Source organism: Astatotilapia calliptera, chromosome 18 (genome assembly GCF_964374335.1).
Source record: "Astatotilapia calliptera chromosome 18, fAstCal68.1, whole genome shotgun sequence".
NCBI lineage: Eukaryota > Metazoa > Chordata > Actinopteri > Cichliformes > Cichlidae > Astatotilapia > Astatotilapia calliptera.
In genome coordinates, this window is record NC_137439.1 from 18,107,417 (window position 1) to 18,126,463 (window position 19,047).

Here is a 19,047-nt window from a genome sequence, read left to right on the forward strand (position 1 = left end):
AATCTCATCAAGTTGGAAGGGCTCATGGAGAAAGAATATGTGAAGATTTTGAAAAAAAAAAAAAAAAAAGTTCAAGCAGTCAACAGAAAAAACCCTCCTATTATTTACTATAAACCTAATAAAATAAATGTACAGTCACTGGATAGCAGAGTATTTATAAATGTGCAGAAGTATTGCAAGGAAAGTTTTTTTTTTTTTTTAAATTAAAACCAATACTGGACTTACTATATTTTACATAACTGTGTTTAGAGTAAAACAACAACAACAACAACAAAACTATGTGCTTATGTTTTTACTGAATATTGTCACATCTATAACTAGTAAGTAAGTGTAAGTCATTCACTTCCCTGGGAGCCATTCAAAGGCATCCTGAGACAAACATTTAGGTCCAGAAGTTTTTGGGCAGTAACACATTTTCTTTTGTAGTTTTGCTTCTGTACACAAGCTCAGTGGATTTTAAATCAAACAGTCAAGTTGTGATTGAAGTGCAGACTTTCAATTTGAATTGAATTAAAATTCAGCTTTACTGTTTTGGAATTACAGAACTGTTTGTACATAGTCTCAAATTTCCAGAGGTATCAATGTAATTAGACAAAATAACTTAATTTTTAAATTTAGGAATTGTTTTTTAATATTTGGATGAAAATCCTTTGCAGTCAATAACTGACTGAAGCTGAGAACCCATGTACATCACCAAATGCTGTGTTTCCTTTGTTGACATGCTATGCTAGACCTTCACTGCAGTGGTTGCTTGTTTGTGGGTCTCTCTGCATTCAGTAATGTCAGTGACTGAAAATCACACTCATGCTCAACTTATTGGGTTGAGGTCACATGTTTCAATTGTCATGAGTTTCAAAAATAAATGTTTTTGGTGGTTAGGTTGCCATTTTTATTCTACAGCTGGTTGCAGCTGAGTCATATCAGCAACTAAAGTTGGACAATGATGAAGGCCATGGCTGTCATATCATGATTCATGTGTATTGCTAAGGATCAGCAGAGGCATAACTCGCTTTGAAGTGAGTACAAAAAGGAAAGAAAAGACAGCCTTGAAAAGATAAATTCAGAAATGATAAGGAATGTAGGGCAGCAGCCTGTTGTTTTGAGTGAACACCAAGGAGCCTCCGTTGAAGTAACACTTCAGCCTTTTAATGAAGGCTAGTCAAATGACAATACAAACAAAAATAATAGTTTTGTCATTTACAAACTCAGAGGAAGGCAACAAGAAACCTTTTGAGTGTTTTGTTCATGGCCAGAGTTTTGGTTCCGGTAGCAAACTAAAAAGGCACGAGATGACTCAAAAGATTTTGGTTCTGAGTGATAAACAGAATTGGTTGCTTGGGTTCTCCTAGCCAAAGTATTTTTTGTGAGAAGATAAACTTACATCCTAAGCCAACAATTTGTATTTGGAAAAATTATTCTAAAAAGTAAAAATGAGCTACCATCAGTGGCTGTGGCACCAACACATAACAACTCTTCAAATTTCAACAATATTTAAAAGAAGACCAGAAGATTTGTGTGACAGCCAACAAAGTTCTACTACCCTAACTCATCATCCCAAACAACAACAGGCCAAAACAACAAGTTTTTCTAGAGTGAAGCAGGACCTTCAAATGTTACAACAGTGTCAAAACCTGCTGCATTTGTGGGATTTTTTGGTAAATTACTTCTAACTTGACAAGACACACTAGACACCTCTCAGCGCAGAGTCCTTGTCATTGTTCTTATTGCTGGAAGGATTTTGATAACTATGAAAAATGCGAGACACACAAAGAAGAAGAATGAATTTAAATGGAATGAAAAAGAAACTGTAGCAGCTGCAGAGGGCCACTTGGTTAAATCTAACACCATCAAGAGCACCATGTGTGATTAGAGACTTTCAGAAACTCATGTAAGACACTAATCCAAGTCAAGTTAGAGACTTGTATCCCTGATACTTTCTTGTGGTCGTGCAAATTGGTTTGATATGAGCAGAACAACAACAAAAAAGCGTACTGGTGTGCTGACTGCCAAAATGTTACACAAGCCAGGACTACTAAAGGATCATGAAAAAGTTCACACTTCATATCTCTCGCTTATCTAATTCTGCACCAGACAAAGAAGACCATTCTCACTGTGGGAAACGGTTCAGTACAAAAGACTGTTTGATACACATATGGTGAAGCGTACAGGGGGGCTACCCATGGTCCATCTGCAGGAAGAAATGCTATCAAAAGACATACCTCAATCAGCACAAACATGCAGGACCGGAGCACCCATTTGTCTGAGATGTGCCAAAAGCTTTACAAGAAAATCTCACCTCTGTGACCACAGAGAAAAGGTACATTTGGAAGTCAGTCCTGTGGACGTATTGAAACTACTTATGATTTGTTTTCAATCTATAAATAATCGTCTTGTGTAAATGCCTGAAAAGCTCTCATATAATATTTCTGCACTGTATACATGACAAATTTTATAATCCATTAACAGATTTGCACATAAACTAAAACATTTAGTCTGACAATGTGAATGGTTCATTCTGCAGGGATTGTAAGTCTAAAATATGCAGATCTCTGGAAGATTTCTCCAAGAGCTCAAGAAACCCAAAGCTGTATAATTTAACAAGGCGGAGCCAGACTCTTAATTGGAGTGATTCTACATGAATTCATTCCAAATGGGAAGTCACAAAGACTGCTTCCTGTGAAGTGCACATCCACAAGGGTTATAAAGTGCTGAATTATCTTTAATGACTTACTCACAGCATGAAGAAACCTAATAACTGTAGAGCAGAAACAAAAGTTAACAGCCGACAAGTCAAATGAATAATTTTTCAAGCAAATTGTCTGCATGGTAAATTTGAGACATTACTACTCGAGGTTCTGAAAAAATCTGAAAAACTGCATTGTGTCCTTAAAAATGGATGATTTCATCAGAGCCAGGGTTCTGAATCATCCTCAGTTTAACAGCCTTCTCACTAACTAAATGACATTACACGTAACGTGCTGTACTTCACCAAATTAAGTAACAGACAAATCTGTATATAACAGAAATATATTTTCACTGTTTGTTTACACGCGCACGCGCGCGTGCACACACGTATGGGTCCTCAGTTATTTAGAAAAAACAAAAACAAACAAAAAACAGGACATTTTCTGTAAAAAAAAATGGAAAATTGTCCACTTGATGAGCTGCAAATCCTTTCTTTTAAAGACTGAGACAGTCAAATCGCTGTTCACCTGTGTTAGGCAACTAATGATTTTTCTTGTATCAGTCAGTTGATGAAATCAAAGGAGCTTGCAAAGAAAAGCGTCTGGACTTCTTTAAGTTGCTTGAAGACGTTTCACCTCTCATCCGAGAAGCTTCTTCAGTTCTAAGGTCAAATGGTGGAGAGTCAGGGGGGTCCTTTTGTCCCTATGTGGGGGGATACTCCCACTAGGTTTATATCTGGGACTCTCCACCATTTGACCTTAGAACTGAAGAAGCTTCTCGGATGAGAGGTGAAACGTCTTCAAGTAACTTAAAGAAGTCCAGACGCTTTTCTTTGCAAGCTCCTTTGACTACGATGACCTGGATGACTGAGAATCTTCACAGACAGTTGATGAAATGTTCATAAAGCTCTTGCGAGCAATGTATCTCTTTTATGTAAATGACATATTCAGTTAATATACATATTTTTAATCAGTAACTAACACAGTGAGCTTTCATTAATAGAGCTTTGCAACACTTTTGAGTGTATGAACATTTAAATTGCAAAAAGTGAAAGTTGCACCAGCAGGGAGCAGTGGTGCTCCAAGGACTGCCCTAATTTCATCTTCCAGAGGCAGACTGTAATACACTGACATATCATATTCATCTCCATTATAATGATATACATTTTCACACATCCTCTCTTATGAAATGAAGACAGGCAACAGGCTTTAATGACTGCATCTTTCAAATTTGAAACGATTTTTGGACAGAACATTGTGCTGCTGAACATTTGTATCTGTCTTTTATGGTTTTACAGGACAAACACACGACTTTGTAAAACTTTCCTTACATTGGTTGTCTAAACCACCAGCCTCTTCTGTCCCAGGGTTTCAGGTTTTCCTTTTTACTGTTTTTTTTTTATTTGTCTGTCAAGTAAATAATTGTGTTGCTATTTGATAAATAGCAGCTTTTTGTTTAAAATCTCTTGTTGTAAGAGCACATTAGATGTTAATCCTATTTGTGGTGATCGTGGCTCAAGAGTTGGGCGTTCGCCTTGTAATCGGAAGGTTGCCGGTTCGAGCCCCGGCTTGGACAGTCTCAGTCGTTGTGTCCTTGGGCAAGACGCTTCACCCGTTGCCTACTGGTGGTGGTCAGAGGGCCCGGTGGCACCAGTGTCCGGCAGCCTCGCCTCTGTCAGTGCGCCCCAGGGTGGCTGTGGCTACAATGTAGCTTGCCATCACCAGTGTGTGAATGTGTGTGTGAATGACTGGATATGTCAAGTGCTTTGGTGTCCTTAGGGACTAGTAAAGCGCTATATAAATACAGGCCATTTACCATTTAATAAAGCTAGCAGAAAGGAAAAGGACAGAGTACCTCATATTTCACTACCAGCACAGAGTCTTTTGTAATACAGTTTGATTATATTTGTAAAAAAACATCACAGTATTTGAGAGCAGGTTAGTGGAAACTGAAACAGAAGAAATTCCACAAAATCAAAGCAATCCCCAATGAGCTCTGCAGTAATTAGTGGCAGGCAGACTGTGCCACTCCTCTTGGATGTTCTTGCTGTCTGTGTCTGCAGACGCTCTGAGTTTTCTCTGACTAAGTCTTTCATCTGTCATTCTCTCAGAGAGCAGCGCACTACAGAGGGGGCGCTCAGCTAAAGAGCTTTGGTCCCCTCTGGCCTCTTCTGGCTCTGATAAAGTTAAGACGAATATCATTTAGTTTCAGGCACCGGTAGCTCAGTAATATAAAAAAAACTTCACATCAAGAATTTTCCTGATTGCTGATGACCTACTGAATGACCGCTGCCACATATTTTCAAAGTTTAAGGTGTAACGCACTACAGTGGTGCCTGCATTATGAATGGCTGAGTGACAGGACAATATCTTTAATTAATCATAGTGACTCTGAATGTCCCAACAGAGGGATAACAGCAACAGTGAAAGGGAGGATTTTGCAAAATGGTACAGAGAGCTGGCATGATGTATGGTTTGGAGATGGTGGTGCTAACCAAATTGCAGGTGGTCGAGCTGAAGATGTTACTTTGGAGAAAAGTTTAGAGAGGCAAGGCTGAGATGGTTTGTGCAGAGGGAGGATATACTAGTAGTGGATATACTGGACAAAGGTTGTTGAAGGTGAGTTGTTGAGAGTTACCAGGCAGGAGGGAAAGAGGAAGACCACATAGGAGATTCATGGATTTAGTGAAGGAGAGGGTTAGTGCGGAAGAATAGGAAACTAGGGACAAGGTGAGATGGTGGCAGATGTTATAATGTGGCAACCCATAAAGGGAGGAGCTAGAAGAACAACTACAGTATGGATGAAAAACCCACCACTGTGTTTCATATTTTTTTAAGCACTGATAAAAGCAGTCTATATTAAATTAATATAAACGCTTCTGTAAAAGTGTAATGTTCTTGTACTTGAATGTTTTAAAGCTCACATGTTGAGAATTAGTATGTGATTACACTGTAGCTATTTGTTGTTAATAAACAAAGAATAAAAATGATGCAGTCTATGTTCTGCTTTGAGGCATTTATTCATGGTGTCACTTGAATTTGCTCTGCCGGGAGAGAATGAGGTGGCACAGTACCCATCTTGATGTTAACGCTAGAAATTGCCAATGAACCTAACCCTTTAAAGCCAAGTGTATCATATTTGATGCATGACATTTTGTGAGTTTTTGTCTTCTACATCAGCAGCGTGATCCTCCCCCGCCTGAAAAACTGAAATCAACTGCCTGATATAGCAAATAGGATTCCAACTGAACAAACTGAAACTCATATATGCAAATTAATATTAATTTTTGTAATTAGTCAGAAGGTTCACTAAACAATCCATTTTCAAAAAAAATACTTTTAAAAAATATTTTCTTATTTCATGGATCAGGCTTTAAAGGGCTAATCAAAAAAGGAGCATTATTTAGCTATAAGAGATCCTTCTTACATTTGGGAAGTTGAAGCTGGGCTGTATATCCATATACACATATATAACATATACAGATGTTGACAGTTGATGTTTTAAAAGAATATATTTGACTTAGAAAACAATATAATGGCAGATTGCATACTGCCTGGAAAATGCAGGCATGATTTACAATATTGTTTTCTTAAGGAAAACACAACACCTTTTTATTTCATTTGAATAGTTTCATTCCAAAATAAGCTCTGCACTATAACATAAAGTAACTGCTGAATATTATTTTAACAAAAATTTAAAAAATGCCTTTTTTTTGGACTACATAACAACTAATAATCCAAAAAATTATTCCATCAATATTTTTGTTGGAATAAATATTCACCTAGTTTAAAAATATTTGTCACAATATAGCTTAGGTTTACCATTAGAAAAAGGATGCAATCTTAAAGGAGGGCGAGTGGTGCAATGCAGCTTTGATTGAACTGAGTCCCAGGTTTGCGGCAGTGTTGAGGGGATTCTTACTCTGTGAAGACACTTACTCAGCAGAAAGATCCTAAAGGGCTGGTGCACTCTGGGAATTGCATTTGTGACACCTGTATCAAATTTCTGTCTTCATACATTCGCCTTCTCCACTTAACAGATTACACTGTATGTCTCTCAACTGGCTGACACCATCTGCTGAGAACATACATTTTACTGTCACTGCAGATAACAGGGATATCATCCACCCATCCATCTCCTGGATCCTGTGCGCAGTCTACGCTTGTGTTTTGCATTTTATTCCTTCATACGCAAAGTCATTCGATGCATGTGGCCTTACATTCTTTCAAAGCAGCATTAGAGAGTAATAGTGATTCAGACAGGGTTCTCGAGTCTAGTAATAATTGGTCCTTGGCCATGCTGCCTTTTTTATTGCAGCGGAATCCTTACCCATCTCTATCCAATGTGCATACACACTTACTATAAATAAAGCCCATAAGTACATCATCGTGCTCCGTTCTTTGGCTTGCGAGGCTTTTTGAAAAATGCGTTATTTCTCAGCTGGCATGTGGAAAGCATATCACAGCCAGAAGCCTTTTCCACACTTAAAAGTGTGACACGGAGAGGGAGAGAGATGAAAAGAAAGTGAAGAGAGAGAAAGATTGTTGAGAGAGAGAGAGAGAGCTGCAGCTTCCTGCAGGCTGTCGTAGAAGACACCTGCCTGTCTTTTAATTTTTTTTAATTTTTTTTTTTTCCTTGAGAGGTTGGCAGGTGTTCAGGCCAGGTGACACTGATGGTTCTCTGATGGTTCACGGAGCAGGAACATCCAGTAAGAGTTCTGGATATAGCTTTGCTATTTTCTGCTCTCATTTACCCACTCATGTATTATTCAGACCCGAGATGCTTCAGCACAAGAAGGCACATTTGCAACCAAATAGAGAAGATGGGTGCCTGTTGTTTTTTCAGTCTCTCATAAGATGGTCTAAAATGTCAGCCACGCTCTGTATGCTCGTGTTTCAGAAATTGCAATGGGGGCTATGCGATAAATCACAAAAGACAGAGATTGAGAACTGATATAGATTTCTTGCTGCTTATTATCACTACTTTGTTAAACACATTCGCTAATTCCCTCTAACGTCTCTACAGACAGCTGAAGCATTTCAAATTCTACAGCCTCTGCACTTATTTCAGCCCCACTAGGTCATCAGAAATTCACTTTTCCTTTTAAAAAAAAAGGGCTGACAGCTTGAATTGATGATTGCTAATTCTGGTGGAAGTTGTCCTTGCAGTCACCTTTTACATTAAACTGGCTTAGATCTTCTTCTGTGGAAACAAATATGTATATTTAAATGCTGAAATAGCAAAAGGTAAGACAAAATAACTGCTGGCATCTTGCAAGGAAAACTACAGTTACATTTCTCCAGTCCAGTACAGACATACTGTAAAAGCTGTCATGTAAACCCAGCTGGCGAGCAGAGCTCTGCAGCAAAAATTTGCCCCGTCCCACCATGCATCTGTGTATTGATTGTACTCTTTAGGACAGCAGGCACTGCAACACGGAAAGAGAGAAGTAGAGAGCGGTGGGTGGTGAATGAGTTGAATTTGGCTTTTTTTAGCTTAATGTGGTTGCAGCACAGAAGCCAGGCTCAAACATCAAATTGTGAGACAGACAGAACATGTCCAAGTGAAATGTTAACGCTGCTTCTCTTTGCGTCTTTCCACGTTTGGCTGTACATCTGAATTTGCAAGAATGTCTAGGATGAAAAGCCTCGGCATGCACATTGTGCACAGGCAAGACTGCAAATAAACATTAAATAAAATTTGCACAAAAGCCGAGGAAAGTATCCCAACATCTGCAGTGCAGCCAAGTCTGAGTTTATTTACATGCAGGCCAGGTATAAGAGCGGGAGCTCCAGCCTCCAGGCATCCCCACACAACATCCAGCTGTTTGCCATAACTAATATTTGTATAGTGGGTGTGCTGAGACTATTGTGGGGTATGAAAATCTTTGAAAACTAGGTGAGGAAGCTGGACTGTGTGTTAAGTCTAGAAAAACAGAACAAACAATGTACACCCACAAAAATATCTAAAGATAATAGTGGGAATCCAAACTGCCATAAGCAGGATTTTTGTACTAAGTGTTTATGAAATGATTAGCTAGAGGCAAGCTCTGTGTGGATAACATTTCAACACATCTCAACAGTGTGACAAAGTAAGAAAAGTGAAAAATCTATCTACTCCATAATATCAAATTGTGATTTTATCAATGTATTCTGGTATTAAAACAGATTGTATCTGACAATAGAAATATGGGAATCAATTATTTTCAACAAAAGGAGAAATGAGGGACTGAGACAGAATGATAGGTTAATTGTGATGGAAAAGATGTGAGAAAATCCAAAGAAGTCGGATCAGTTATCAGAGATATTTTAGTAGAAAATCAGAAGCGCCAGCTCCTTTTAACTGGGAGACTTTCTTGTGTGAAGCAGACAGAAAACAGATGGGGCTGTAGTCGAGCAGCTGAATGATAAGCGAATAAAAAACCAACAAGGCAAGCTCTTCCAGTTAAACAATGCTGTGTCAGCTGGCAAAGCGCTAACAAAGAACTGACATGTATGCACACTTTGTCTTCACGAAAGTTTACAGTGAAACGAATGCACGAGCACAAATCTCTGTTTAGTTTTTTGTTTTTTTGTTTTTTGTTAAAAACCCATAGACAGGATGCTTAGCTAAACAGTGATGATTCTCTGTCAGCTCACAGCTGCTATCCCAGACACCACGCATGTCTGTGTGTGTGTGTGTATGTGTGTGTGTGTCCTAATAATATAAAGCATCATGACAAGCGGTACAGACTGGAATCAGTCTTGACACATAGGTCAGCCGTCTGTCAACACCTACACCCCCTTTCGTGTTTTATCGTTGACAGCAACGCGGTAACTGATGCCTTTATGTTATTATGTCTGTGTGCAGAGCCATTTAACTGCAGGGCAAATTAGATAAGTGCTGGCTCTAAACAGGTCAGTGCAATAAAGCCATGTTTCATACGTGAACCCTAATTCCATTACAAACCCTTAGAGTACCTCTTATTTGTAAGCCTCAGCCTTATCTCTGTAAAAGTCAAAGTTACAGCAAAGACTGGGGACGCCTGATCCATGCATGGGCTAGCTAAACCTACTTTTAGTCTTAGGGGATAAAGCAAGACAAGATATGAACCTTCAGTTCATCTTCTAATGATCGCACAGATAAACCTTCCCAGATAAACTTTGCAGACATGAATGAACACAAAACATAATAATCCCGTACAGGATTAGTGGTGTATTGATCATAATCTCATTATGCTCTCTTTCATTTATTAAAGGAAACAAAAACAACAACAACAAAAGCCAAAACATTTGTTTTTCATTTACCATATTTTCTTTCTGTGCAGAGAACTGGGGTGTGTTTAAACCATTATAAGAGTTTAAATGCATGACAGGTAACTATTCAATGTCTTGCTGTGAACTACAGAGAGATAATTGCTTAGTACTTGCTTCACATACTTGGCAGCCCTGGTCATTTATCTTTATTAAGCACCTGGGTGCACAAGCACAAGACTTTTGGTTTCCTTGGCAATAAGCAAGCTAAATCCTGCTCCACTTCTACAGGTGGAAGTGAGTCAACAGCACTGTTGTACAATTCGCCCCCGTACCATCTTTATGCTTTGTGTGAGCTCGATGGTAGAGTAGGAAAATAAAAATGAAGCACAGAGACAACTGACAGTGTCCTGTCACTGACAACAGGCTCGTCTCCACAGGCCAAACACTCACTGGTGAAAGCAAAATAGACTCGAACTGTTTCTTTTTTCCCCTCTTTTTCATATGTCAAGAAAAACACAAGTGAGCATCCGGTGCTGCCTGGGCTCGCACTGCACACCTGGGAGCTGTCAATACAGCTGCCGTGCAATGACAAGCTGCACTGGAATCCAAGCTGTCCTGATGTGAGACTGCACATGCTCCGCTCTTCAAGCATAAAACTGCATAAAATACTCTTAACAAGCGACCATTAACTGATTTCAAGGTTTGGCTTTTCAAATAGGATATGTACTTTGTTTATCCCAAAAAGCTGGGAAATTACTTTGTTGCAGCAGCCAAAACATGTAAACCAGCCTTGAAGCAAGTATTAGAAAGGTGGGAAAAGAAAAAGCTTAATTTAACTGAAAAAAGAAAAAGTAAAGATCTGAACAAATCAAAATCTAAATATAATACAATCTAACAAAGGACTTCAGGGGTTGTGGTATGAGGCAGGAAAGATTTTCTTTATGGGAGCATTTTACTGCTTATTTTTCTTGTAAAGTACTATGATGATGATGAGATGAGAAACACTTTATTTATCTTACATTTGGAAAACAATGATGATAATGATAATAATATGTGAATAATATGTGTAGATGATTTTCTTCCAAGCAAATTTCCTGTATTTTATGAATGTCTTACTCTTTGAGATTTGGAAGTGTTGCTCGGGGTGATGGGGGAGGAATTAAAGGTGCCACATTGGGTATTTTCACTCATTTTTAGGACACTTTGCAACCAAATGATTCATTGATGAATTACTAACACATGATTTCATAATGACGCGACACTGCTTTATCACTGTTCAAACTTCTTCTCATTAGCACAGTAATTTCATCTAAAGCCATCCTTTATAAAGATATTTGTGATATTCAGGTGAAAATATGTGCCATTGTGTGGTAGTTTCAAATAAAGAAAGGATCTTTTGAAAGCTACAATACATGGACATCTGGCCAACATCCAAACCTTACACACTACAGACATGGCAGCTTCAGCACCCTATACATTTTGCTGAGTGGATGATGGGTGTGATGCCAGCAAGCTGATACAGCAGGACAAGAGGAACTTCGCCAGCTTATTATATAGAAGCTTTATGAGAAAAGAAAAACAGCAGGGCATGTGATTCAATTAATGAGACCAATAAGAGAAAACCACATTTTTGGCTGTGATACAAAACAAGCTATCAAACATCCTTCATAGTAGGCTGCTAACTGGCGTGACTGTGATGAGATCTGTCGCCGAAACAGACTGTTGGATGCAGCTTTGTAGTGTATCATAATCACACTGTAGTGCAGAAGATCTGAATCCGGTTGACTCAGTCAGCATAAAATGCCAAATCACCATGGTAACAGGGGATGCAACACACTTTGCACAGGGTGATGGAGACGGGAGACTGTTCGCCACCAGCATCATCTCGGATCAATGACAGCTGTTTATAATGCAGTGATTAGAATCCGAGAGAGAGAAATACATGCAGGACTTCGGACATCCCACCTGATTTTTTGTGCACCACAGCCAAAGCTGGGGCTACTACAGGGTCACGTTGAAGATTTTTTTTTTCATTATTATGTAACTGCGTTGAATTACAGTGGTAGCAATTACCAAACGCTGACGAAATCAAAATCCACACGAGACTGCTATTTAAAGCTATGAAATAAATAAATAAATAAAAATGTAAAAATCTGTATATTTTCTGTATTCTGGAGTTTTGCAGCGGACACCATGCCTCAGCGTTAGTCTACAAAGTTGCATAACATTTCACTCACATTTCTCCCTCCCTTTCAAAAATATCTAAAGCTACCCATTAACAGATTTTGAGGATTAAATCCCACACCCCAAAAAAACTGTCCTACAAATCCACACATTCTGTGGAAGCTCATTCGCATAAAAACAGGAGCGTATTTTAGACCGTAATCTCCTCACTCCACCCACATCATTGAACGACATCTGGAAAGGGGGACAGAAAAAACATCCAACAAGAAGATCTGAGAGCATGACGGCTGGATGGATGTGCTCTTACCTGTCCGCATGCTGGAGGAGAGTCGTGCTTCTATAAGATATGGTGTTTCACTCTTGGAGCGGAGTCTCCTTATCGGTCTGCGGTCTGTGCTGTTGGCTGGAGTGGTCGCCATCAATTTTCACCCAGTGTCCAGTGGAGACTGCTCTGGCCGACTGGGGGCAGATGCAGAACCACGGCCACTCTCACACGCTGGGAGGTAGCTATTGATGACGGGAAGGAGCGAGAGAGCGAGAGAGGGGGAGAGAGAGAGAGCAAAAGAGAGAGAGAGAGAGAGAGAGAGAGAGGCGTTGGTGGGTTATGACATGCATACACTACACAGTGCGAAGGGATATATAAAGCCATGATATGATCATTTCATTATCATTGATCAATTCAGATTTTTTCACATGTAAAAACTGAAACATATAATCTCAAATTAGAAGAGATTAGGACTTTATAGGTTACGATGTATACAATTATATTACGGTTAAATACATTTGTGCTGTATGGAAATAAATATTTTTTTCGAACCAAAATAATTACTTATAATATATCTGAAATAATCTTATTTGATAAAATCTCTATCCGTTTGTCAGAGCTTTTATTTTTTTAAGCATAAAAAGTTGAAACCACTGAATCGTTAAACCTGAGAATGAATGAATCATCTTGAATGAACTGCAATTTCGCCAACGCGCCAGCAGGTGGCGGTCACGCTCGCGAGTACTATTTACGACAGTTTGATACGTTTACGGCTGCTCACGATAATCAAGCGTACAGGTAAACAAGAAAACTCGTTGTGGCACTCTGCTCTGATAGAAGGTTTATATCGCAGCGAGGTGAGCACAATAAATGTATTGTAGCAAGTTTATTTAAAACACGCTCATATTTGTAGTATCAACAGATACATGTTCGGATGGACTGGCTACTTCCTGCTTATTTGACAGCGAGCACGATTTGATCCCTGTGGCTACTCCTCCCCCCGACTTTAAAACGGGTACATGTCGACGCAGCCGATGTTTGGAGTTTGTTAATGAGTTTGCAACTTGTTAGCTGCAGTTAACAATGTCTTCTTTTCATTAATTCATCGGCTGAAACGCTTCTTTGGGTTATTTTTGGAAGAAACGCGCGACAAAGAGCCGCAGCAGTAAGTAGTTGTAACGTGTACTCGGATTGTGCAGAATCTTTATAGCCTTTAACGCCTAGATTAGCTTAAGCACCTTTTGACATGTTTTTTTAACCTTAGGCTTGACATCTCGTTAAACGTAATAGGTAGTTTATTCAGGTTAATGGGCACTCACTTTTGTCATTTTCTGTTATTTTCCGTTGGCCTCAAAGTAGGAAGAACTGGCAACCTTCTTTGGGTTTAATACGCGACATTCGCGTGTCTTATCGGGGCCTAAAAAGGCAGGCTATCTGAGTTACGTTGCAGCTGTATTCATTTACGTGCCTTTTTTGTATTTATATTTCACTGGCATATAAAGCAAAACAGGCACTGAATTTTGCATTTATTGTCCTTTCGGAAGCGCCATTTGTGTCTTGTGGCGACTGTCAGATAAATACAAGTAAAGCAAAACAATAAGTGCTGCAGCAAAGTGAGCGACTCTCATATCAACTGGATTTGTTCATCAGTTATGCTACAAGGTCTAAAAGACCTTCCTCCTGATGGCAGTATGATGTATTTATCATGTGTTGTGACACATCACAGAGGATGTCTCACCCTGTCACACCACCCAGGACTCCCAAAGCTGCATCATACTGTTTTGTTGCTGACCTGTAATCCATGTTTACGTGGATTACACCACTTAACCACCAGCTACACATACACTTCCACTCACTGATGTGCTATGATTTAGATCAAAACCTCTTTTATACTGTGCTTAAACGGTGACTCTTACACTGTCCCTTCAAACATCTTGTGTGAGCATGCGTGAGGTTACACATTGGATTTTCAGCCTTTTTCTATCTTTATCTGGTCTTCCAGTGATAATGCTTCTCCGAAATCGAGCTGTCGTTGCTCTTGGGCTTCGAATGTGCTCCTCTCATGTGACCAAAGGACCGCTGGCTGATGCAGTGAAACACAGCTCAGGTAAAATGAACACTTGTGCATAGTACTACATAGTACAATGTTTGAGTTACATCATTCTGTGACATATAGAACCCGAGTAAGAAGTCAGTTCATGAAAAGCAAACAACTAAATCCTGATGCGCTTAATTAAGAAGTAGGAAGTGCATCACGGTAACTGAAAAGAAGACAGGCTGCTTGATTCTATCGAAATTAAAATGATTGTTTTTTTCTTAACTCATCTGGGTATCATCATTATGTCTGAAGGGTTTCAACGCTTGCAATTGTGCTTTCTGCTCTGATGTAAAAGTAGTTTTTATTATATTTTCCTAGACATGTCTGAATTCCGTGAGGTGTTTTCCAAAGCCAAGCACATAGCCATCATAACAGGAGCTGGTGTAAGCGCAGAGAGCGGAGTACCAACCTTTCGTGGAAAGAATGAGAAGTGGAGGAAGTGGCTGTCTCAGGTAACTCATAAAGAAGCAGCACACACTTTTACATGGATGCATTTTATTTTTTCTTTTCTTTTCTTATTTCATTTTTTTTTATTTTTTAGGTTGTATTTGTGTTTTCCCTTTCAGTTAAATATGCCTTTGGATTGTGCATTTTGATGGCAGCCTTCTGACCTTTAAAGTCTGTGCTTAAAACACAACCATGTGGATCTGTCCTCAGGACCTTGCAACGCCAGAGGCCTTCTCTCGCGACCCGTCTCGAGTCTGGGAGTTCTACCATTACAGAAGGGAGCTTGTGATGAACAAGAAGCCCAGCGCTGTCCATTTGGCTTTAGCAGAATGCGAGGCTCGGCTGAAGAAGCAGGGACGCTCTGTGGTCATCATCACTCAGTGCATAGATGACCTGCACCGTCAGGCTGGGTCCAAACATGTGCTCAACGTTCACGGTGAGGAGCAGAGCAAGTGACAACAGATACAAAATGCAAATAGCAGCTGTTTAATTTCATTACGTGCAGGATTATGTAAAAACTACCAGGAGGAATTATATGAAACTTGGTTGCAAGCTGGAGCATGACAGCATGCCTTGGCAGAGAACTGCACTGTCAGAATGGCCTTGCTGTTTTTGTGACTCACTACCTCCATGTCTAGTTTTGTGTGCTAATATTAAAAGAATTTCACTCTATAGGTATCTTCAGTTTCACACTCAGTTTTAAGTTCTGAAATTGAACAACTTTTCCAGTTTGTGTTAACAATGTACAGTCATCCTAAAACAACTTGTGTAGATATTAGTGGAAACTTTGACAGCGCTGTTGTGGTTTCGCTGGGATATGGAAAAATCTGATTCATAGTGGTTGGTCTCTCAAGCCCACAGATTTAGTCAGTAATTTAATGTCAGTGGAGAAAAGTCCAAGAAGTGTCCTGCTCAAGTGTTAAGTTGGCCTTTTAGAGGAACATTTTGACTGGCTTCTCTATTTTCATACTGTTTTGAGAGTGGCCAGAGTGCTAAAACGTTTGACTCACCTGCTAAAATCTTTCTTCTGTCTGTTCCCACGAGATGTTTTCTGTGATCCCAGCACTCTAATGTGCAACAGCTGTGTTTTCTGTGTGTAACTGCAGGCAGTCTGATGGAGACGCGCTGTATGAGTTGCGGTCATGTGTCAGTGAACAAGAGAAGCCCCATATGTGCTCCCTTAAAAAACAAAGGGTGAGTAACAGAACCTTTGAAATACCAACTCTTACATTGATCAACATAAACCTCCAGCATGGGTGGATCACTCTTTAACCCACAGTCTTTGCTGTATTAATGTGCAGTGACCCTGGCCCAGATGTTCCTGATGCCCAGATTCCTGTGGATAAGCTGCCAAGGTGGGATTACTTTCATGCCATATTAATAACACTGACAGACAGATTTGCTAAGCTTTTTGTTTTGCATATACTGTAGTCGGTCAGACGCAAAATTAGTTTCCTCAAATTCTGTATTCTGCACCAGTCTAATAAGCAAACTTATTCTAATTGCATATGATTATGCAAACACTAAGCAATTGTCAGCTTGGCTGTTTATGCACTGTGTGACGTTTACATATTTTTTTGTGTAATTCTGTGTGCCTCACCGGGAAATCTTTCTCCCCTTTCGAAAAGCATGTGCTTGTTAGAAAGGAAACAAATATCAAAAACATGGAATCTTTTTAATAAGAAAACACAATAGCTACGAAAATGCACACTTAAGGGAAGCATGCCATCTGCATTATTGTGAAGGTTTAGGTTACCCATCATCTCCACCCACCTCCGGTGACCCTGTTGTCTCTTTGAGCTGCTGCAGGCCTGCAGGTTTTTCCTGCTGAATGAGTTTAAACTCAACTCCAGTGTTCCTGTTAGTCAGGTCAGTTCTTCCACTGGGGGGCAGCAGTGCGCTATAAATACTTCAAATCCAGTTTTGCTTATAGGTGTCACTGAAAATATGGCTGAAAAGTTGCACATTGACATCTCCTGAGAAAACGGCTTATTCTTAGATTTTATCATCTTTAATTATCAAGCATTTGGCTTTCCTGGCCACATCTTTGTCAGTGTGGATAGAATTTGAAAAAGTATGGGACCATTAACATGAGGACTTTATACTGGAGGAAATGAGGTTTTATACTGCTCTTTGTAGGTGTGAAGAAAGAGAGTGTAATGGTCTTCTGAGGCCCAATGTGGTGTTTTTTGGGGAGACGCTGGACTCTCACATTCTTACCAAGGTGGAAAAAGAAATTGAAACCTGTGATCTTTGTCTCGTGGTGAGTCATTTTAATTTCAATATGCACGTGTGATATATACTGTATTCTTCCTGTGTAGTATTGTCATGTAACACAATATTTGCTAAGAAATTACTCGACCTGTGTTTTTCCCATATAAGTTGCCACTGGAGGTCATTGTTGATTGTTGTTTTCCTATAGGTGGGAGCATCTTCTATTGTTTACCCAGCAGCCATGTTTGGCCCTCGTATTGCATCCAGAGGTGTTCCAGTGGCGGAGTTTAATATACATACAACACCGAAATCAGAATATTTCATGTAAGTCAGTCAAATAACACAGTCCTCATTAAATAAGATGAAGTTAGACCACCTACACGCCCTTCAGACGTACAATTCTCACCTTCAATGTGTTTCTCTGTGTGTGTGTGCGCGTGTGTGTGTGTGTGCGCGTGTGTGTGTGTGTGTGCGCGTGTGTGTGCGCGTGTGTGTGCGCGCGTGTGTGTGCGCGCGTGTGTGTGTGCGCGTGTGTGTGTGCGCGTGTGTGTGTGTGTGGCACAGGTACCATTTCCAGGGTCCATGTGGAACTACACTGCCTCAAGCTTTGGCACAACATGAGTCAGAGGTTTTTTAAAAAAAACACCGGGCTGACTTTTTCAACATCAGTTAGATTCAAAAAAACAAAATAAAACCTACAAGCCAGTGCAGCCCAGACATTTCTTAGCAATACTCCAAATCTCTTTAAATCATTGTAGCTGTTAATGTGCTTTAAGGTATTTTGTAAATCATTAAGCTTCTTGACAATTTTTGAGATGAATTTCTTAATACTTGAAAATGTAGCTCACTAACTGGAATCAGATCATGATTTTTTTATGTTACATGATATCGTGTGAACTATGCAGCTTAAAAAGGAAAGGGAGAACATGCATGTAAAAATCAAAACAAAAGTCAGACATCAAAGGGTATTCTTTCATAATGGATGTTAATGAGAAGATCATTAAATGTTAGCACTGTTGTTCTCTAAAATGAAGCTGTAGATCAACATATTACTTCTGGTAGAGTATTCCACTTTTCTCTTTCTACTGCATGAAGAGATGTACAAATCATAATATAATCTAGTGCCTTTTCAGACTGTTTACACAACCTTGACCAAATGCTTGCTTTAAGTTTCAAGTACAAATCTTTCAATGTTACAGAGATTTATTCCAGTGTACAGAGTTTGCTGTTGACCAAGAACAGAGAGGAAGTGAAAAATTCAGGTTATGCCTGTCATTTACTCTCTATGCTGGGTAATTGTGTTTATTATGACATGGGTCTTGTTATGTTACATGGATTATCCATCATGCATTTGATATTTTTTTTTATATACTTCTCAGTGTCTGGATTACAAAATGATGTGTTTCATCTCTTGGTGGGACGTGTCTAAAGAACAAAAACATCTTCTTTGTCCAAAACGATACGCACAATGTGTCATGATGTATTTCAGTAAGACTGCCAATACCTTTATTAAAAAACTCAATACAATAAAACACTAAATTGATATTTGGTGAGAGCTTATTGTGTTGATTTTAAAAAAGTCATAAATGTCTTTGGTGAATGGTAAATGGGCTGGTTGTTGTATACCTGTTTCTACTCCACTTCAGCAATGTAAAGCCTTGGTAGGTTACAGTACCGGGCATAACGAACCACTTGGCAAAGGAAAGGAAAAAAAGAATCTTTTGGCACTTTGCTACTGTTGCAAAAACAGGTTTGGGGCTGCATTTCAGTCAGTGGTGTTGAAGATATTGTCAAAAATGATGAAACTAGGAACACAGAAAAATACCATTTGTATCCATTTTCCTAGCAAAATACAAGGAAGCTACTCTTGTAGAGTCCTGCATGTGCAGAAAGTGAACAGTAGATGCCAGCGTGTAGCT

At 39.4% G+C, this 19,047-nt stretch overlaps 2 protein-coding genes across 7 annotated transcripts in view; one reads left to right on the forward strand and one right to left on the reverse strand.

Moving 5' to 3' along the window:
* The window catches only part of LOC113010706 (phosphatase and actin regulator 1-like), a 50,229-nt gene extending 37,615 nt beyond the window's left edge, over positions 1-12,614 (reverse strand). The window contains exon 1 of the mRNA XM_026149902.2: positions 12,412-12,614. Coding sequence (XP_026005687.1) covers positions 12,412-12,523 — 112 coding nt within the window. The 5' untranslated portion in view covers positions 12,524-12,614. The remainder of the gene's footprint in view (positions 1-12,411) is intronic.
* A 486-nt stretch (positions 12,615-13,100) lies between these two features.
* On the forward strand, positions 13,101-18,673 carry LOC113010708 (NAD-dependent protein deacylase sirtuin-5, mitochondrial-like). Of its 6 annotated transcripts, XM_080292937.1 has the most exons (11): positions 13,116-13,167; positions 13,283-13,384; positions 13,510-13,534; positions 14,372-14,476; positions 14,786-14,919; positions 15,125-15,350; positions 16,021-16,108; positions 16,216-16,269; positions 17,054-17,177; positions 17,337-17,452; positions 17,693-18,673. In XM_080292937.1, coding segments are annotated over exons 3-11 (921 nt in total). In that variant the 5' UTR covers positions 13,116-13,167; positions 13,283-13,384; positions 13,510-13,533; the 3' UTR covers positions 17,766-18,673. The 6 variants fall into 6 exon arrangements, with proteins under 6 accessions (XP_026005690.1, XP_080149063.1, XP_026005692.1 ...); XM_026149903.2 differs by lacking the exon at positions 13,116-13,167 and having other exon boundaries at positions 13,271-13,384; XM_026149905.2 differs by lacking the exons at positions 13,283-13,384; positions 13,510-13,534 and having other exon boundaries at positions 13,101-13,226.
* The last annotated feature ends 374 nt before the right edge of the window (positions 18,674-19,047 follow it).